This window comes from Pezoporus occidentalis, unplaced genomic scaffold, assembly GCF_034315485.1.
Source record: "Pezoporus occidentalis ecotype Australia unplaced genomic scaffold, CSIRO_AGI_Poc_V1 ctg78, whole genome shotgun sequence".
In the NCBI taxonomy this organism is placed as follows: domain Eukaryota; kingdom Metazoa; phylum Chordata; class Aves; order Psittaciformes; family Psittacidae; genus Pezoporus; species Pezoporus occidentalis.
In genome coordinates, this window is record NW_026916137.1 from 2,978,237 (window position 1) to 2,995,295 (window position 17,059).

At 49.8% G+C, this 17,059-nt stretch overlaps 1 protein-coding gene across 2 annotated transcripts; it reads right to left on the bottom strand.

Annotated features, from left to right (window-relative positions):
* Positions 1 to 1,026: 1,026 nt before the first annotated feature.
* Positions 1,027 to 15,826, bottom strand: MFNG (MFNG O-fucosylpeptide 3-beta-N-acetylglucosaminyltransferase). Of its 2 annotated transcripts, none has more exons than XM_062602720.1 (8): positions 15,231 to 15,826; positions 10,199 to 10,247; positions 9,603 to 9,705; positions 9,366 to 9,519; positions 8,813 to 8,898; positions 7,337 to 7,502; positions 6,727 to 6,812; positions 1,027 to 5,886 (listed from the first exon to the last, which is right to left on the bottom strand). In XM_062602720.1, exons 1-8 carry the CDS (start codon positions 15,567 to 15,569, stop codon positions 5,820 to 5,822), a joined length of 1,050 nt encoding a protein of 349 aa, XP_062458704.1. In that variant the 5' UTR covers positions 15,570 to 15,826; the 3' UTR covers positions 1,027 to 5,819. The 2 variants fall into 2 exon arrangements, with proteins under 2 accessions (XP_062458704.1, XP_062458703.1); XM_062602719.1 differs by having other exon boundaries at positions 1,027 to 5,889.
* Between the last annotated feature and the right edge of the window lie 1,233 nt (positions 15,827 to 17,059).

Below are 17,059 nucleotides of genomic sequence, written 5' to 3' on the forward strand. Positions count from 1 at the left end.
ACCGTTCAAGAGCCCAGACAGAAGCATTCCCCCTTGCACAGCAGAAGAAACACCATCACAAATGGAGAGAGCTTGACCAGCCTCTGCATTCAGCCTTGGTCCAGCCAAAGCTGATGGTAAAGATAGCTCAGTGAGGAAGGGGCAGAGACTTTTCAGCACATGCATCCTGCTCACTGCCCCAGTCTGCTGCTTCTCTGAGTGCTCATTAAAGCCAAATTACATGCAGCTCCCCCACGCAGAAGACACACAGGACAGAGTAAAGTTTGATGCTCTTTCCAAGTCCCACATCTCCTCCATGGCTGCTGGGGTAGCCATGGGTGAGAAGCCACAGGCCAGCATTGAGTGTGTCAGTAGGGGAAGATAATCCTTGCCTTTTTCTTTCCAGCTTTCCCCTCTTTCTGTTAAACCCCTAAACCCCAAGGTACCAGTCAGGGACAGCATTCATCAGCTGCCAACACAGCCATGAAGAGGATGTAGATTTTGAACTGGTTCTTTCTCTTCTTCCCTCACCTTTCCCTTCTCATGTGCTTGTATCAGCCATCTTTCAGATAAATTGCTTTGTGATATTTCTGGATGAAGAAGGATCTTTTCTCCTGAACCCTGTCCCTTCCTGTCCCAAAGACCATCTTGTTCCCCCTGCTTAGATGTGACAATACTGCCTCATTGCTCCTGTAAGCCCTCCCTCCCTTCCCCAGCCTGTCTCTGCTTGTAAGTGCACAGGAGTAGGCACCGTTTTCCTCTATCCAGCACCAAACATAAGCTGGCCTTGGCTCACAACTGGGGCTGCTGGATTCTTTGCTGGTGTAAATGCTGGGTGTTTCATGGCATATCCTCCACTGATACACTGTGCCTAAAGGCATGAGCTGCAGATCTCCCCATGGACTACTTGTTGGGGGGAGCAGGGCTTTTGGAATAGCAGCATCTCCCTCATCCATTGCCCTGGTTAGTTGCACTTCTTTTTCCTATGTGGCTAAGACCAACGCTGCCTTCTTCTCAAGCAGCAACAGAAGGGTTAGGACCAGAAAATCCATATATAAAGCACTCAGTTTAATGTGTTCCCAAAGTTCACTGTGAATCAGATGCAGCTCCCAGCAAAACCAAGGGAGGCTTGACCAAGGCACAGTCAGATGTAACATCTAAAGAGGCTCCTTAGCCTTGCAAAATTGCTTGGAAAGCAATTTAAACATGAAAGATAGGCAAGCAGCCCATTCTCGGGATCTGTAATTAATCACATACAGCTCAAACTGGGAGAGGGATGAGTTCCCAGCTTTCTTGGAGTCCAAACTGGATCAAAGAGGGAGCAACAAAAATCTCAGGCGATCAAGGAACAATCTTAAAGAAGTAACACCAGCTGAGAAACAGTAGCTCAGTCTTGCACTCATTTAACCTCCCAGGTAATTGGGCAGAAAGTTTAGAGGAAAGATTCCTGCATCAGCTGGTGAGAACTGAGAGAGTTATTTATACATTTGTGATGCTGCTCTTTTTTTCTGGTCTTCCTTATGGTCCATGGTAACACTCACATCCTTTTCAGTGGAGCCATAAACTGAGCAGTATTTGGGACAGAAGAAAGTCCCAGTTAGTATAAGACCCCACCTCTTCCACCAGCTGCTAGCAGGTGCCTCGAGGAAGAACATAAGGATGGTCTGCTCCTCTCCGTGCCCTCGCTGCTACAGAATGGAGCAGTCACCCACCCTCCTTCACTTTCGCATTTGCCCCACAAGCACACTCAGCTGTGTAGAGCCCTGGTTACCTGCAGTGCAAAAGGGCAAGCCAGATGTCTTGTAGGGTTCTTCAGGAGTTAAAGACAAGAGAAATTAAATGAATGAAAAGAGCTGCTGATCCCATCCCTGGACTGTCTGAAGAGCCTGCCTTGTAAGCAAGGGCAGAGACAGTATCAAGAGGCCAAATCTGCTGTCAGGAATTGTGTAGAACTGTCAGACGGAAAGACATCAACTTATCTAGAGCGTTATTTAGAAATATTAAAAAAGAAAAGAAGTTTGGAGCCAACCAACCCGATCCCACTTCTTCCAAGATGAACTCTGACTCACAGGCTGGCATCCTCTGTGGCACTGGTGAGCTGCAATTGTCCTGATCACAAAAACACCCAGAGCTGGAGGTCCAGGAAACACCCATTTCCCATAAAAGCTCCCAAACAGCACTTTCAATGCACAGCTGATATTGCCATGCTCTTCTCCAAGGCCCCACATGGTGGTTTCCTTCCTGTTCCTATTTCTCACCTTTTGGCTTCTGTCTAATAAACTGCTCATCTTTTAAAGGCTGTATCTTCAGGAAGAGGCCTGGGGAGAGAGCTGGAGCCTGCAATCCAGGTATGAGTAGGGTAAATCCCACAGTGGCTTAGAAATCTGTTTTTCTTCAGCAGCAGTGCTTTTAAAAGGAGTTGGCACCAGAAACAGAAGCATTGTCTAGCACTATTCTTCTATTCTTCTCTCTCCCCTTCAAACCTTTAGCACAAACTGCAGTTTCCCACCTATTTTAACTAATTTCTCTTTTCCCCTAAAGAAAGGATAGTCATTAGCATTTTTTTTTGCACTGTCAAATAGGGGTTTCCTTATAAAAATTCTTCACAGCTAAGGGGGAAACGAAGAAAGGGTATTGTTAACATGAAAGCCTCACTTAATACTTTACATTTCAAATACTGTAACTGCTTTTTTTCCCCTCCTCTTTTTTCTAAGTCTTCACTATACAGCTTAAACATCATTAATAGTGCTGGTTGCTATGGTGCCATGGGCAGACAGAGGTCTCTGTACTTGAAACCTTGTACTACACTTAATGCTGTAAAACAGCAGGGTCATGCCAACACCTTTGACTTTGACCCGCTTTTCCCAGTAAAATATAAAGACCACGTCTCCATCACTTTTTCATTCTTGGGAGAGGGTGGGGTTTTTTTCCCTGCAATAAGAAAAGGGAGCATGAGATAGAGAAAGAGAGAGATTAAAAAAAAAAGAAGAAGAAGAAGAGAAAGACCCAGTGGAACCTTTCCAAAACCTCAATTGTTACAACAGAAAATCATGAAGGAGAATTAAAACAGACAGACCCCTGAAAAGTTTCATGTGAGATTGTTTCTCATTCTCCCTAAACAGCTAAACGTTTTAATAAACTAGGGAAATGAGGCTGTAAAACCACAACATCTGACAGCAAGCCGCAGGGGCAGGAATAGTTCCTGAGACTAATTTTAACACAGGTTTTAACATTGATCAGATTTCATGTGGTGAATGTCCCCTTAAGCTATCTCTCTCTTCTTAGAGAAAATCTGGTTTCTTTTGTCGACTCCAAGAAGCTATTTTCTTTCCAGTGCATTGTCGTCACAGGCGTAACGGGACTTTTCTGTCATTCATTGCTCTACAGCCCAGGAGATGCCCTATCCCAGACACCTTCTTGTCTGCTCTCAGTTTCCTTATGAGACAAGAAATTTGTCGCAGAAGTGGCACTTAACTGCTCCAGCAATGAAGCCCAGTCTTAAAAAAGTTCCTATGCAGCCACTCAAGGGCTCAACCCATGTAATATCTGATCTTCAGCTGGGCAAAAGGCACCAGGTCAATTCAGACCACCTGCATCAGCCAGAATGCAAAGCAGGCTTCCAGTTTCTCTGCTTTGCTTTTCGCCAGGGAAGTGAAGCTGCTGTACCAGTTTCCTCTCCTTCCCTGGGCACAGGAACCACATTTTGTTTTGACTGTCACCAGGACATCTCCAGATAGGACTGGCTTTTTAACTCAAAGTGTCCATTAACAACAGCTGAAAGTTTGAATGGTGGAAAAACAAGATATCAGAGTAGTGTAGATTTCTCTTGAAGGATCTTATTTCTTCTCACAGAAGCATCTCTCATCTTCATGTTGAGTTCAAACCAAACCATTTGCCCGGTGGGGAGGACTTCTTCATGCTGCACTTGCTTTCTAATAGTTGGGTGTCTTTGTTTAGAGCCACATGGTTCCTAGGTTCGTGTAGCTGTATGAGCCAAGAGCTTCACACGACTCAAGTTATAGGCACTGGCAACAGCTAGCTCCTGTCACCCTTAGGATGAACTTCCAGGTCAAAGGCATTTTGTGCAGGAGAAGAAAGCAGGGTGTTCTGCTGCTTCACAGAGTGGTTAAATGATGGTAAGAAGGACCAGGCTGGAAAACAGCTGTACGGGCTCCTGCTGTCTGCTTCTCCAGAAATTAAAGTGCTCATTCATTCTAGATGCTCCTTTGCAGAGGTGAAAGGTCTTTCTGACGCCTTCCCTTTAAACTCGTGTGTGCTGTGTAGGAGATGCTTTGGGACAGGGTGGCCAGTTTTCAGAATGGTAGCGGCACAGTGATAGTCAGCCTTGGCTCTTCCAGCCCACCAGCCACAGGCTTAGTCACAACAGCAGCGTCAAAGCCGAGCAGCTCTTTGGAGAAAGGGCATCTGTCCTTTCATCTGGAGATTACAGGAATCTTTCACAGATCCCAGCAGTGTGTTTGGAAATGTTCCTGAAAGGGAAATACCTGTTTGTGCTACCACCTGCCATTTAAAACAGCCCTTTTGCTTCCCAGCTTTCCCTGCTATGCTGTACCCCAGCCATTTAACCGTGTGTACAAGGACAAAACGGTGCCGAAATTCATTCCCCAGCAAGCAGAATTGCCCAGCTTTCATGCCAGGCTCTGAGAAAAGGACTCTCCACAAACACGCCAGAAAGCCTGTAACCTATTTGGGCCTGCTCCTTTCCTCTGTTGCACTCAGCAGGGACAACAGGAAGGCAGAAAGCCGATCTAAGCACCTGGAGGAAAGAAATGCAGAGATAAAAACCTCTTTGCCTTGCTGTTTCCATTCCTTCATGACTTCTTTTTTTTTTTGTTAGGGCACAGAGAAGATTATAAAGCTGTAACCTCTAATCAGCTCCTGAGCGCTCCTTCTCCATCTCTTCCTTTCTCCTCTCTTTCAGCCAGTTCTAATCCTTTATGTCTCCTCTCTCACAGATAGGAGTTGGAGCCTAATCTCAGACGACAGGTTGGTAATTAGAGCAAGAGATTATCCTGACCCCAAATCAAGAAGGTAAAAAGAGAAGGATAATGCAGGGCCATACAAGATCAAGGCTCCAATGTTCAGTGCAAGAAGCATCCTCATTGCGGTCAGTCTCCTCCTGGCGCCCCACCCCTCTGTGCCAGCAGAGCGGGGAATTCCTGATTCGTTGTACTTCCTGCCCATCTTCCTCTGCTGAGCAAGGACTACACTTTTCCAGCACTCATTCAGCACAGAAATGGTCACATTTTCCATTTCTATAGACCTTGACTAAGCAGAGACTCAAGAAAAAGTCTGTGGCAGAGAAGTGTGGGAGGTGGGGAAAGCACAAGCAGATACGGAGGAATAAGGCTTGTTCACAGAAGCTGGAGCCATGACACACTACCAGCCGTCCTCAGCTGGGCACTGGTTACCTATACCCAGGGCCTTTGCAGTGCAGCAAGATGAATCCACAGCAACGAGCAGCAGCAGGTCCCCACCTCTACCCAAATGCCCAGCAGTCACTACCCGGTCCCTGATCTGCTCAGGAAGGCATATTGCTCCCATCCCTTTCATGTATCCCTGCACAGATGGGAAGCTCATCTATGTGTCCAGCCCATGTTATCCATCACTGAGACAGATCTTGTCTCTTGTCCTGTGTCACTGGTACACAGGAAGGATCAAAAAAAAACCATCACACAGCCCCAAAACCACCATAGAAAAGAGGAAATTGGGAGCACCGAGCATATTCAGTGTCCCAGCCCCTGCATGCATGGGGTGAATGGATGTGTCACCAGGACCCATGGATGCCACCAGGACCCACTGTAGCTGAGGCTCATGCATCACCAGCCAGCAGCCTGCAGGCACCAAGAGGTATCAGGATAGAGATGGCAGTGGAGTGATCGAAACCTGCTGGGGAGAGAGCAAAGGAAGGTCAGGTAGCAGTTTTTACACCAGCACACAGAGAATAGAAGACCTCTCCCTCATGTCCCATCCTACATCAGGTGCCCACCCTGCGCTACAGGGTGCCCACAGAACTCCAGGACTGGTTGTTCACCTTAAGATGTCTTTTCTCAGCAAAGGTAGGCAACCAAGCCTCCCTCCGACACCTGAATCCAGCTCTGGCCCATGTAGCCCAAGCCCGTGGCTCACCCTGATCACAAACAGTGGGATGGACACTGCAGCAGCCCGTCGCTACATAATTCTGTTGATCTTTTCATCGCCTACTTGCTTCCCACCCCTGCTATCTCCAGCCAAGAGCTTCCTACCCATGCTCTGCAAATAACAACTTTAGGTTTGTTCACTCAAAGCAGAGCAGGCAAATCAAAGAACACTTTGTTTGCAGTCAAAGTGAACCTTTTTCTTTCTTCCTTTCAGGTTTCTCAGCAAAACAAAAAATGAAAAAGCGGGCAGAATTTCCTTTCCTGAGTTTAAAAGAACGTATCTGTTCCTACCCTGGAGGTAAAAGGTTAGCTTGATCAGTCTCAAAATGTGAAATAAATGGCAATGCTTTTGGCTCAGAAATTGTCTGAACTGAATGTTTTGATACTCCTTTTCCACCCACTCATCCAAAAAGATTTGCAAAGTTTGTAAATGTTCCCAAACACCTTAATGCTGCTGTGCCCCTCATCCAACAGGCCAAGTGATTGCAAGGTTTCCATCCCTCACCTTCTGCACCCCATTTGGCTACCTCCCCCTCCCAGCCTGTTGTCACACTACAGCAACACCCAGAGCACTCATGCCCTGTACCTTGAGGGGTCCTTTTGGGGTGAGAAAGGGCCACTGAGTTCAATAACATTGAGCTTGTTCTCAAAGACACCATAGCTGAGGGTGACCTGCAAAGGGGGGTGGTGAGAAGGAGCAGGGAGTATAAGGTGAGTTCAGGAGCAAGGAACTTGGTTTGAGCAACAGAAACTCTCATTCTGGTTCCTTCTCTACTGGCTTGGCTTCTGCCTTCCATGTTTTCTTTCCATGGTGGCCCACTGTGCTAGTCTTTTGCCTCTCCAAGCCCCCTACACCCCTTGTCATTTCCCCACACAGGGCAGACATGGTGCCATGTCAGAGACCCTTCCCCAGTCAATCATTTCTGCTTGTCTTTGTGCCCCATTCCCCCAGGGATGCCCTCAATCCTCCCATCACTCCGCATCCATGTGCTCCCCACCACTGACCCCAGGGGTACTGTGACTGGCATCTGTGCTGCAGGCAACATCTGCTCCTTGTTTCAAAGAAGCATTTGTCAGGAAAGCCTCCCCAAAAGAGCAGGCGATTGATTCAACCCATGTTGAGCAATGTGCCTATGCACTCCCCTCCACTTCTCCTTCCTCACATGTTTCCCTCTTAGTCCATTTCCCCTCCTCACCTGCCGCGTGAGCTGAGAAGGGGGGATGAGCTGCAGGTTCTCCAGGTGTGAATGGAAGAGTACATTGGGCATCAGATGCCCACCAACTTTGCATTCAATGATGTAACCCACAGTGCAGTCATCCGGCAGGCGGATCAGCTCAGAAGTGCTCAGGAAGTTCCTGCCACTGGAAGAAAGGAGGGCTGCGTGCGTTAGGAAAGGAGTCGGGGGGGGGGGGGATATAGGCATCCATTTGGGTGGGAGATAAGTGAAGGATTTAACTGAAAACCAGAGTAAATCTTGGATCTAGGCAAGAAATCCCTGAGTTCCACCTGCAAAGGTTTGGGAATGTGTTTGATCTTTCACTGCTCCCAGCCATCCTGTCCCATCAATTGCTCGATGCTGCCCCTGATACATATCCAACTGATAAAGAGCTGGCAGACCTTGCCAAGTCACTTTTCCAACTGTTTAGTGAGCTGCACTGAGTCCCTGAGGGACCAGCTAGCAGCGGGACCACATGGCCAGGACCAGGAGGAAGAAGAAACAGGACATTTTCATGCAGCTTGAATAAGCCATCCATGGTTCCGCTGTAACTACATGTTCCTACATGCTTGGCCATCCTCTGATGACAGGTTAAACTAAGTTTTACAGCTCCTGTAACTGAAAGCAGCCACACAACGTGAAGCAGCGTTTAGGCATTTTAACACGGTATTGGCAGACTTTATGCCAGGTTAGGCGTTAACCATCCGTTCCACTTCCATTTTACACTAGATCACAGATTATCCTCCTGTCTGGGTTTGCCATAAAATACATCTCATGGGCTTCAGCTACACCAGCCACCTGGCATGGACTGGATCTGTCTTTCTGGGTATGCACAGATCTGGTTAAGGCTGGCACAGTCATTGCCTATCACTGTGTGTATATAGCCTGTGATATAACCTACTGCATCATGGAAAACATCATCTTGTTGTAGACTGGGCTAACAACACAAGACCCGAGGACCTACCTCTGTTCTCTGAGGAAATGAGAAAGGCCACTGTAAGGAGCTGAAGAGGGTTTGGTGTGGGGGAATGGGAAATTAGCTCAGGAGGGAGGGTCAGGAGGTTGGAAAGAGGCAGATTAAGGAGAGAGGAGATAGGCAGACAGGGAAAACACTCAGGAGAAGAGTCAGAGGAAGCTGAAAAGGGTGGGAAGGAATGTGAGGGAATAATCAAGAGCTGAAAGGAGCTGGCAAGAGGCGGTATGTCTTCCCATGATCATGTCTGCCAACGTGCCTGCTCTCGTTTCTTTTTAATCAGGTGGCAGAGCCATCCACTGCATCCTTCCTCCAGCCCCATGTGCTTGCAGATGTGTAGCCTGTGGCACTGTGCACCCTTGCAAACATCCTTACAAACACCACATACACACATCCAGATCTGCCACTGCAAGGAATTACTGCGTGGCCGTGCTCCTCATCCATCCCCAGTGGCTCCCATACTCACCAGCAGCACAGCTCACCTGGCCCATGGCACCATCTTGCTCGCCAGCTTACGGCTGATGCAGAACCCAGCTCCTCCCGTGGCAAACCAGAAGCGTACAGGCTTCTGGAGAGAAACAGCAGAGAAAATCCATGGCAGAGGCTCAGACGATGCCATACTCCCTGAGATGGGAATGCTGGAAACCCAGCTTTGGTGCCAGAACAAAAGCAGCCCTATTGTCACCCTAAACCCTTGACTGCTGCCCAGAAGAGGGACTTGCCAACAGTACAGCATGGATTTTGACCTTATATTTGGAGCAGCCAAGTTCCTGCTGGCAGCAGCAGGCAAGCTGCCCCAGGCAGGCTTATCTCCTGGCAGGCAGGTACCCAAAGGCTCAGCAGCAATGTGGGACTCTTCCCCAACATAGAACAGATCGAGTCAACACTTACAACCATGTTCAGACAAGACTGATGAGTTTTCAGCTCTTGCCTGCTCCTCCTAGGACTTGTCTCTTGTTGGGGCAAGTCTACAGCAAATGAACCAGAGCACTAAAAACACCCCATTTGCCCCTGCATCACCACCATGGGTTGTACCGTCTGGTTGTTTGGCAGCATTTCGGAGGCCCGGATGGGTCGGTTCAGGCTGGGTTTCCCCAAGTAAATGTCCCGATTAGAAGAGTAGGAGGACAAGAGCTTCAGGAGGGCCTGAGGGTTTAGGTAGTTGTCATCATCCAAATGACAAAACCAGCTGCAGGAACAAAGGCACAAGAGGTTTGGGGTAAGGAGGGTGCCCCTTTCTCCCAGGGGACCCCTGCGTCAGCCCTGCCTCACCTCTGAGTGCTGGCCAGGAAGGCACCAAACTCAGCAGCCATCTTGCAGGAGAGAGCCGGGTGGCTGTGCTCAGCAGAGCAGTTGGTGAAGATCGCGTGGTCACCTGCCAGGATAGAGAAAACTGTGGCCAACCCCCTTCACGTGGGCACAGGGAGGACCTCTGGGCAGAAGGGAAGGGGCTTTGTTCACAGACAACCTCCTCATCACCCCCCAAACAGGCAATCAAGCCTGCGATGACATGGGCTCCATCCTGCCCTCCACCAGGAGATGGAACCTGTGGAAAGCCAAGCATCTTGGCCAAGACTAGGACACCCATCAACTACACTCCCACCCTGCCCACTGATAGCCAGGGTGGGGGCTGAAGGGCTCTCTTATGGGCTGTTTCCACCCATGGATGCTTTAAGGCAGCTGGCTGCATGCCCTGGGGTACACCAACTAAACCAAACCATCACTGCTGGAGCTTGGGGTGCTGTCACATGCCATGGAAAGGGGTGTGCTTCAGAAGGCAACACTAGCACAAGACAGCCAGTTTTCATGCTGGGCCCATCCCAGAGGCTGAAAGTGAAGGGATGTGGTGTTACAGGACAGGACATTACCCATTCTCCTTTTCAGGGCATCATCTTCTTCGTCGGTGAAGACGTAGGTCTGGGGAAACAAGAACAGGAGGTTATTCTCAGGGTTGGAGCTGGTGGTGCTCCTGGCCACCCATCCCTTTTTCACACAGGTGGACATGGTCAGCATGGTCACCCCACTCCATCCTCTGCTGCCCCTCTTCCAGGCAGCAGTTGAGCCAGAGACGGATGGCTACGCTCCCCCTTCCCGCATGGCACAAGAGTCAGTATTTGTGTGGCTTCATTTCCTTCCACCCCACACTCCCCAGCCACCTTGGGGACAGAGAGAAGAGGACCCGTGACACCAAGTGAGGAGGGGAGGTATTAGGTGTTGGTGGTAGAAAAGCAAAAGCACTGTGGCTGAATGATGCTCAGGTTAAAAGGAGAACATCTGCTTGTGTGTTAAGTGTGCACAGCCCCCTGCCGCTTCTCACCTCCTCCTTCTCTTTCTCCACCCCCAGACCTCTCTAATCCCCCTCGATGCCATTATGTGGCACATCTCCCCCTCTTCAGGGCCTGGCAGGGATCAGGGCTGGTGAAGAAAAGCTTTCCTCAGGCAGAAAATGAGCTTTCACTAAACCAAAAAGGAGTCGCAAGCCATAAACAGTCGCTCCACCAGCTGCCCACAGCCTGGTTAAACACAGCACCTGGGCAAGGACAAAAGGGACAAGGCAGCCTGACAACTGCTCCAAGAGCATCTCTATGCCTCCCCACACTCAGCCAGCGTTTGGGACATATGTCCCCATCAGAACCACATGGCAAGAGAAATGTGCTACACATGACAAGAAGGCAATGACCTGTCTCAAGCAGGGACAGCAGGATGGTTTCATGTATGTGCTACAGTGACTTGGCAAATAACCCTCTAACAGTTAAGCTGCAGCAACAGGTCACACACACATTCCTACCTCACTCCACTGGTAAAACCTTTTAGTTAAAACCACTTTCAAGGTGATCACGGGACAAGAAACTATTAGCTAAGTCTCAGGTAAAGGAGTCACTCTGGGTCAGGGGACCATATCACAACCCTCAGGCAAGGCAGGGGTTGCTAGTGGCACGGGATTTCCCTTGCCAGCGCATCAGAGCCAGAAATTTCCACTATGACAAATATTTAATCAAGAAAAAAACAACATCTGAAACTGTTGAAATTTTCTGACATTTTCAAAGAAAAAAAAACAGAAATGTTGTTGGTGGAAATGACTTGTTTACAGATACAACTCTGACTAGAAATCGTGTGTCTAATAAACATCATATCTGATTGACTTAAAATAGGGATCTGCATCTTTTACCAGATTTCTTACTTGTGAAAATATTCTGAGGTTCCCACTTTTCCTCTTGATGCAGGGTGGCAAATAGACTTTTGGAGACACCCAACATGTTTCTGTGGGAACCCAAGGATGAATGAACATTGCCACCACGGGGAACACCAGACTGTGCAAAATAACTGGAAAAGGAAGGTTATGAATGTGGGGACTAGGCAAATCTGATTCCTCTGGCTCTCCCAAACTCTGATGTCCATGGCATATGTGGCTGCAGCACTCCGGAGATGCTGGAGTGTGTTCCCTGGCTCTGTCCCGAAGGAAACCACAACAGCACAAGCAGCTGCCTGCATCCTCATCTCTCCATCCCTCACATCCCTGAGAATGGGCAACCAGCAGCTGCTGCCAGCATCCCAGTGACCACTGCCATGTGTCCCTCAACAAAGCTACACATGACGGATGGGATGGAGAAGACAGGTCTTTCTCAAGGAGACACCAGCCACTGTTATCCATACTAAGGGAGTCTGGAAGAGATTCAGAAAGTCTCTCTGGCCATGCCAGACCTATTCTACCTGCTGGAGAATACCTGATGTCCCTTGTGGCTCTGCAGGCAAATGGAGTAGACAGAAGCAGCTTCCCCACCATATTCACCCTCCTGTTCTCCACCAGACCATCTGTGGGGTCATGCAGGATCTCCCATTGTGGTGCCTCAGCACACTGAGACTGGGCCAGGATGCTAATGTGGAGCGGTTGATCTGGGCCTGAGGACAGATACAGTATGGAAAGCATCCCTCCATTCTGGAGTGGAGAAGATGGCTGGGTGGGAAAGGATGTCTGCTGGATGGCAGTGCAAGCAGTGACATGGAGCCACTAGTGTCAGACAGCTTTGTGTGGCCGCTCTCCATGAACATAAAAGCCCATGAAATGGATAAATACGAGACTTTGAGACCTCCTCACCCCAAACTGGGAAAGTAGCCTAGCAAGGAGAAACTAGGAAAAGGGAATAAAGATGTGGAACCTGACAATCCAGAGCCACACTCTTCTCCCAGACTCCCAGGGTATTCCTCCTCCAAGAAGAAACCCCCTCCAAAATGGGAACACCTCAGCAGGATCATGGTTGCGTCCTGCCTGGAGAGCAGATTCAAAAGCTGCAGTGCGTTCACAACACTGAAATGTGAAAGCCTGTTCAGGGTGGGCCATTCAAAGGTTTAATTCCAATTGTTTGGATGTCTGGGTTTCTGAAAGGAGGGGAGGTTCTAAAATTAGTTTACGTTAGCCAACAAATTGCCATTTCAGACCTGAAAACTAGACTTCTCCCTGCTGGGGCCAAGAATGTAAGCCACTCCAAGATGCCTAAACAACTATTAAAACCAACACCTCTGTTGGTTTTTTTGCTGAGGACCTTTTGCTGAAATGACCTCCACATCAAGCCCCAGTGGAAAGTTTGTTGTGGATCCATTCTCAAGAGGCAGAGCATGATCCAGAGAAGAGAGTCCACCTTGCACTTCCCCTTTCCCATCTCCCACCAGCTGCATATCTGCTATTTAAAGAGTGCAATTTCAGGGGAAACATCTCTCTATTTTATTGTCTACCCTGACAGAGTCCAACATAGAGGACTTTTAATTTGGCTCCCATACAGTCTATCCTAGTCATAAAAACCCCATCTGTTCCTGCCTCCTGTTACAGCCACCTAAGCCTGACCTGTGAAGTCTGGGTTGCCTCCTCTGGGAGGACACCATGCAAGTAATCAGCTCTGAAACCAGGCTTAGCATCAGCAATATCACCATCTGCAGAGAAGGATCTACTGGACCAGTCTCCAGCCATGAGTAAGAGCAAGTGAGACAGCAAGATGATGGCTCTGCCCTAGGAGGAGGCTGTCTCTGCATATCAGGGCTTCTGAGACCTGGGTCTCTCCAAGACTGGCACTTAAACCCTGCACTTCTCCATAAGGACTCAATAACAGGAAATCTGGTGATCTATCCCTGGTCCCACAATGAAATGTCCTTTGCCATGGAAAGCACTCTTCCTTTTTTTGCTAAGTAAGGTTTCTATATCATCGGTTTTTCAAAACTAAAACCCCTCCAGAAGCAGTATAATTAATAAAACAAAAAGGCTCTTAACATTCCTGTACTTCTCCTTCCTGCCTCCACTCCCCCGCCCTCTATGTCATTTAGCAAAAAAGCAGAAGAAAAACATAGAAAATCGAGGAGGGGTGATGAAAACACTGAGCTTGCAACAAAAATGGATAACAACGTAAAAAACACTTTTAACATGACTGATGCTCCCACTCTACCCTTCCTTCCTATTCTCCTGCTCAGTCTGTGAAGCTTTCCTAGAGGCCAGCAACAGCATGGAAAATTCAACACCTCTTCCCAGGTTTGGACATCATTTGCCAAACAGAGAGGGTCAGATGACTCTGGGGAGCTAGTGTTTGACTCCTGTCATATGCAGAATGACCAGATGCCTGTTCGTCAAACACGCAAGCTGAGCTTCTCCGTAAAACCCACTCCAAACTCCTCAGTTACGGTATCTTCATGCCAGTGTGGCCGTGTGGATGGGTTTGGTGTCTCTAAAGAGCTGCTGGGCTGAGGTGAGGCAGAGAGGAGAAGTACATCTGGAGGAGGAAGCAGGGCATCACGGATGGCGAGAGGGACACGCGGCAGGATAGGAAGCGTGCTCAAAATAGGACATGGCTTCCTGTGACGCCCGCGGCAGACCAGACAGTTGCAGCACCACGAAGTGGAAAACCTCCCTTACCCAGCAAACCCTGCACTGCTTCAAGCCCTCTCCTACACTGTACCTCCACCCCCGTCCCCCTTCCTCACTGAGGCCTGAATTTGCCTTCTAGGTGCCCATTACACACAGGCAGAGGCGAGAAAACACAGCCCTTGGGGGCAGCCACGGGATTTCTTCTTTCTTGAGGAGCAGCTCTGCGAGGGAGGGAGAGAAGCGCCTGGGCTCTGGGGAGTACTTCTGCCCACCACTGAGCCAGTGTGCACAGAGCCGCCAATGTGATGCCCCACGTCAGTTCCTCTAACAGGAAGGAAACCCTCTGAACTCTGCTTTAGCAAAGGGTGGAAACATCAGACACCAGTTAAAAATAAATAAATATGTTTAAAAGATCAAACACGCACCCACGTCACTTCAAGATGATGCATGTGAGGGGATCTGCCAAAGAAAGAAAGGCATGGACTGCACTGATGTGCTGGCATTGAACATGGCTGCAAGCACCCCTCCTGCACTCTATGAAGCCCTTCAGGTCCTCCTGCCCGCTGCACCACACCGTCTTGGGGTAAAAGGTGCCCAGGCAGCCTGATGGAGAGCCAAGGAGCCACTCAGCTTGAAACCTCGCTAACTCATGGCACTTGGAGATAGAAAACCACCGTTTCACACATGCCCAGTACAGTCTGTGCTCGTGGTCTCTTGTGGCACAGGAAGTCTGCAGCCCTTGGTGTTACTAGTTAGTAAAAGGGAATTAAGTCCTTTCCGCCTCAAGCTGAAAGTCAGACCTAGGTTAGGTGTGATGCCTGCTAAGAGCATTTGTCCTCCCAGACTTCATAGGAAGAGTCCACACAAGCTCTTCATTCTCTCTTCCACAAAGTAGCTACCAAAGCACAGACATAGATGGTAGCATGCCCCTTCAAGTGAACAGAAGTAAGAATTGGGGAAAACTAGGCAAATTACTGGGTGGGACTGCAGTGCCCTTTATCCCCCCTACCCCATTATCAAACACCCCCTCTGCAGTCTGAATCCACACTCACCTGCTCTCTGGCTCGGGATATCCATGTGTCGAGGAGCAGCTCCATCCTGCTTTGGTGAAATCTCTTGGTTGTCTTCACAGCTATGAAAATGTCCTCAAGAGTCAGGCTTCCCTCAGTCCTGTATTCCTCTGGCCGATGGACTCGCAGGTCCTTCTGCCTCCTGCCACCTCCTCCCTCTGGGCTCGCTTTGCTCCATTGCTCTGTCTTCAGCGACATGCCCTCCCTGAGCCCTGGGTACCGAGCTGCTTCCCGAGCCCCACGGTGCCGCACAGAGAGGAGAGCCACGCTGACTAGGAAGACTGCGGCTCCAGAGAGACCATGGATGAGCCTACAGCCCATAGCTCCCAGTTTATTCCTGTCACAGACAGTATCTTATTGAACTAAGACAACCACTGCGGGTACCTCCATGTGAAGCCATCCACTCTTCTTGAAGCCTCCAAATGGGCAGAATCAGCCATGAGCAAGTTCTGAACAGGATGTGGCCAAGGAATAGGGTGGGTGAAGACCAGAAAGGAGGCACCAGTGAAGCAGGGGGAATTGTTCACAGACTCAGATGACTCAATGACCCGGCAAGGCAGGGACGCGCGATGGGAAAGCACTCCCTTCCCGGGGGAAAGCGAGCATCCCGAGGGTCCCCGGGGGGCATGCATGTGGCAGCGCTGCCTCTCCACCTGCTCCCTCCCTACTGCTCGCTTTGGCTCCAAGCCGGCACCGGCCCCGGTCCCGCCTCCGGGTACGGGGCGGAGCGCCAGCCCCGGGGGAGGAAGAGGATGGAGGGGGAAGGATGGGGACGGGGGAGCTCCTGGTCTGACAGTGGCATTAACACGCTGGGAACCTCGGAGCTGATTTGGGTGGCCAAACCTGTTGCTTGACTGTTGCCCCCGCTCCGCTATGACAGCGCTGTGCTCCTGCGGGAGGAGGAGAGGGTGGCAGGGATGTGCGCGCTGGTGGAATTAAAGTGCAGGGTACTCCATTGTCCTTGCGAAGAGCTATGCTTCACCAGGAACTGCCCCAGATGGTTCCTGAATTTATCTTTAACATCACCCTGCCTCTCCAAAGCAGGACTGTGTGTCCACTGCTGCCCCCCCCTCCCTTTCCCCACATGCTCCACGGTCTCTAAGGAGAGTTTGACCCCCACTTCTGGCAACCATCTCCCCAGACTACATCCCAGACCCTCCCTACTCGTGAAGGTCCCTTTCTCTCTGCAACCATGCGTCGCCTCTGTCCCATCTCACATCCTCACCAGGGATGCCCCACCATCTGCTGCCCAAGTGACTGCAGAACCAGTGACGCTCACACCAGCACCAGAGAGTGCAAGGGAGGGCCTGGCACCTTCCTTTCAATGTCTGTGGTCACCACTGAGTCTATATCAGCCCCTTGCCCCCTGCAGCAGGGCTGAGCTCAGCAATTTGTCCCTTGCAGCTCTTGTGCTGTCCAAGATGATGCTTCCTTTTCCCCTTCCCCAGGGAAGGAAGCGGGTGAGCTCTCCCTCTGTGGAGTACACTAGAGAGTCCTGCAGGCACAGCAGAAAAATAGCATCTCCAGCTCCTTCCTCCCAACACTGTTGGGCATGGCTGTGTATCTCCCCTGTGCCACCTTCACCACCAAGGCCAGTGAGACCAAGGAGGGCATTCAGTTGGATATGGGGTAGATGACCATGAAGATCCCCTTCATGCCATCTCTAGACCACTTCACAGAGCAGTCAGGAGGGTACAGAGAGGCAACCAGCTATCCGGTATCATCCAGGAGGGAGATGACAGTGCACCCCTAGCTTCCCTGTGCACCAAGTATGGGTATAGCAGGATGGCATTGCTCCACATAAGCTGCTG

What these genes read in the sequence shown, in the direction of transcription:
- MFNG (XM_062602719.1), bottom strand. Translation starts at nt 15,569, where the DNA reads ATGGGCTGTAGGCTCATCCATGGTCTCTCTGGAGCCGCAGTCTTCCTA. An exon ending in TATCCCGAGCCAGAGAGCAG is followed by an intron (nt 10,248 to 15,230) that starts GTGAGTGTGGAT and finishes TTGTTTCCCCAG; the next exon opens with ACCTACGTCTTCACCGACGA. An exon ending in CTTCTCAGCTCACGCGGCAG is followed by an intron (nt 6,813 to 7,336) that starts GTGAGGAGGGGA and finishes CCCCCTTTGCAG; the next exon opens with GTCACCCTCAGCTATGGTGT.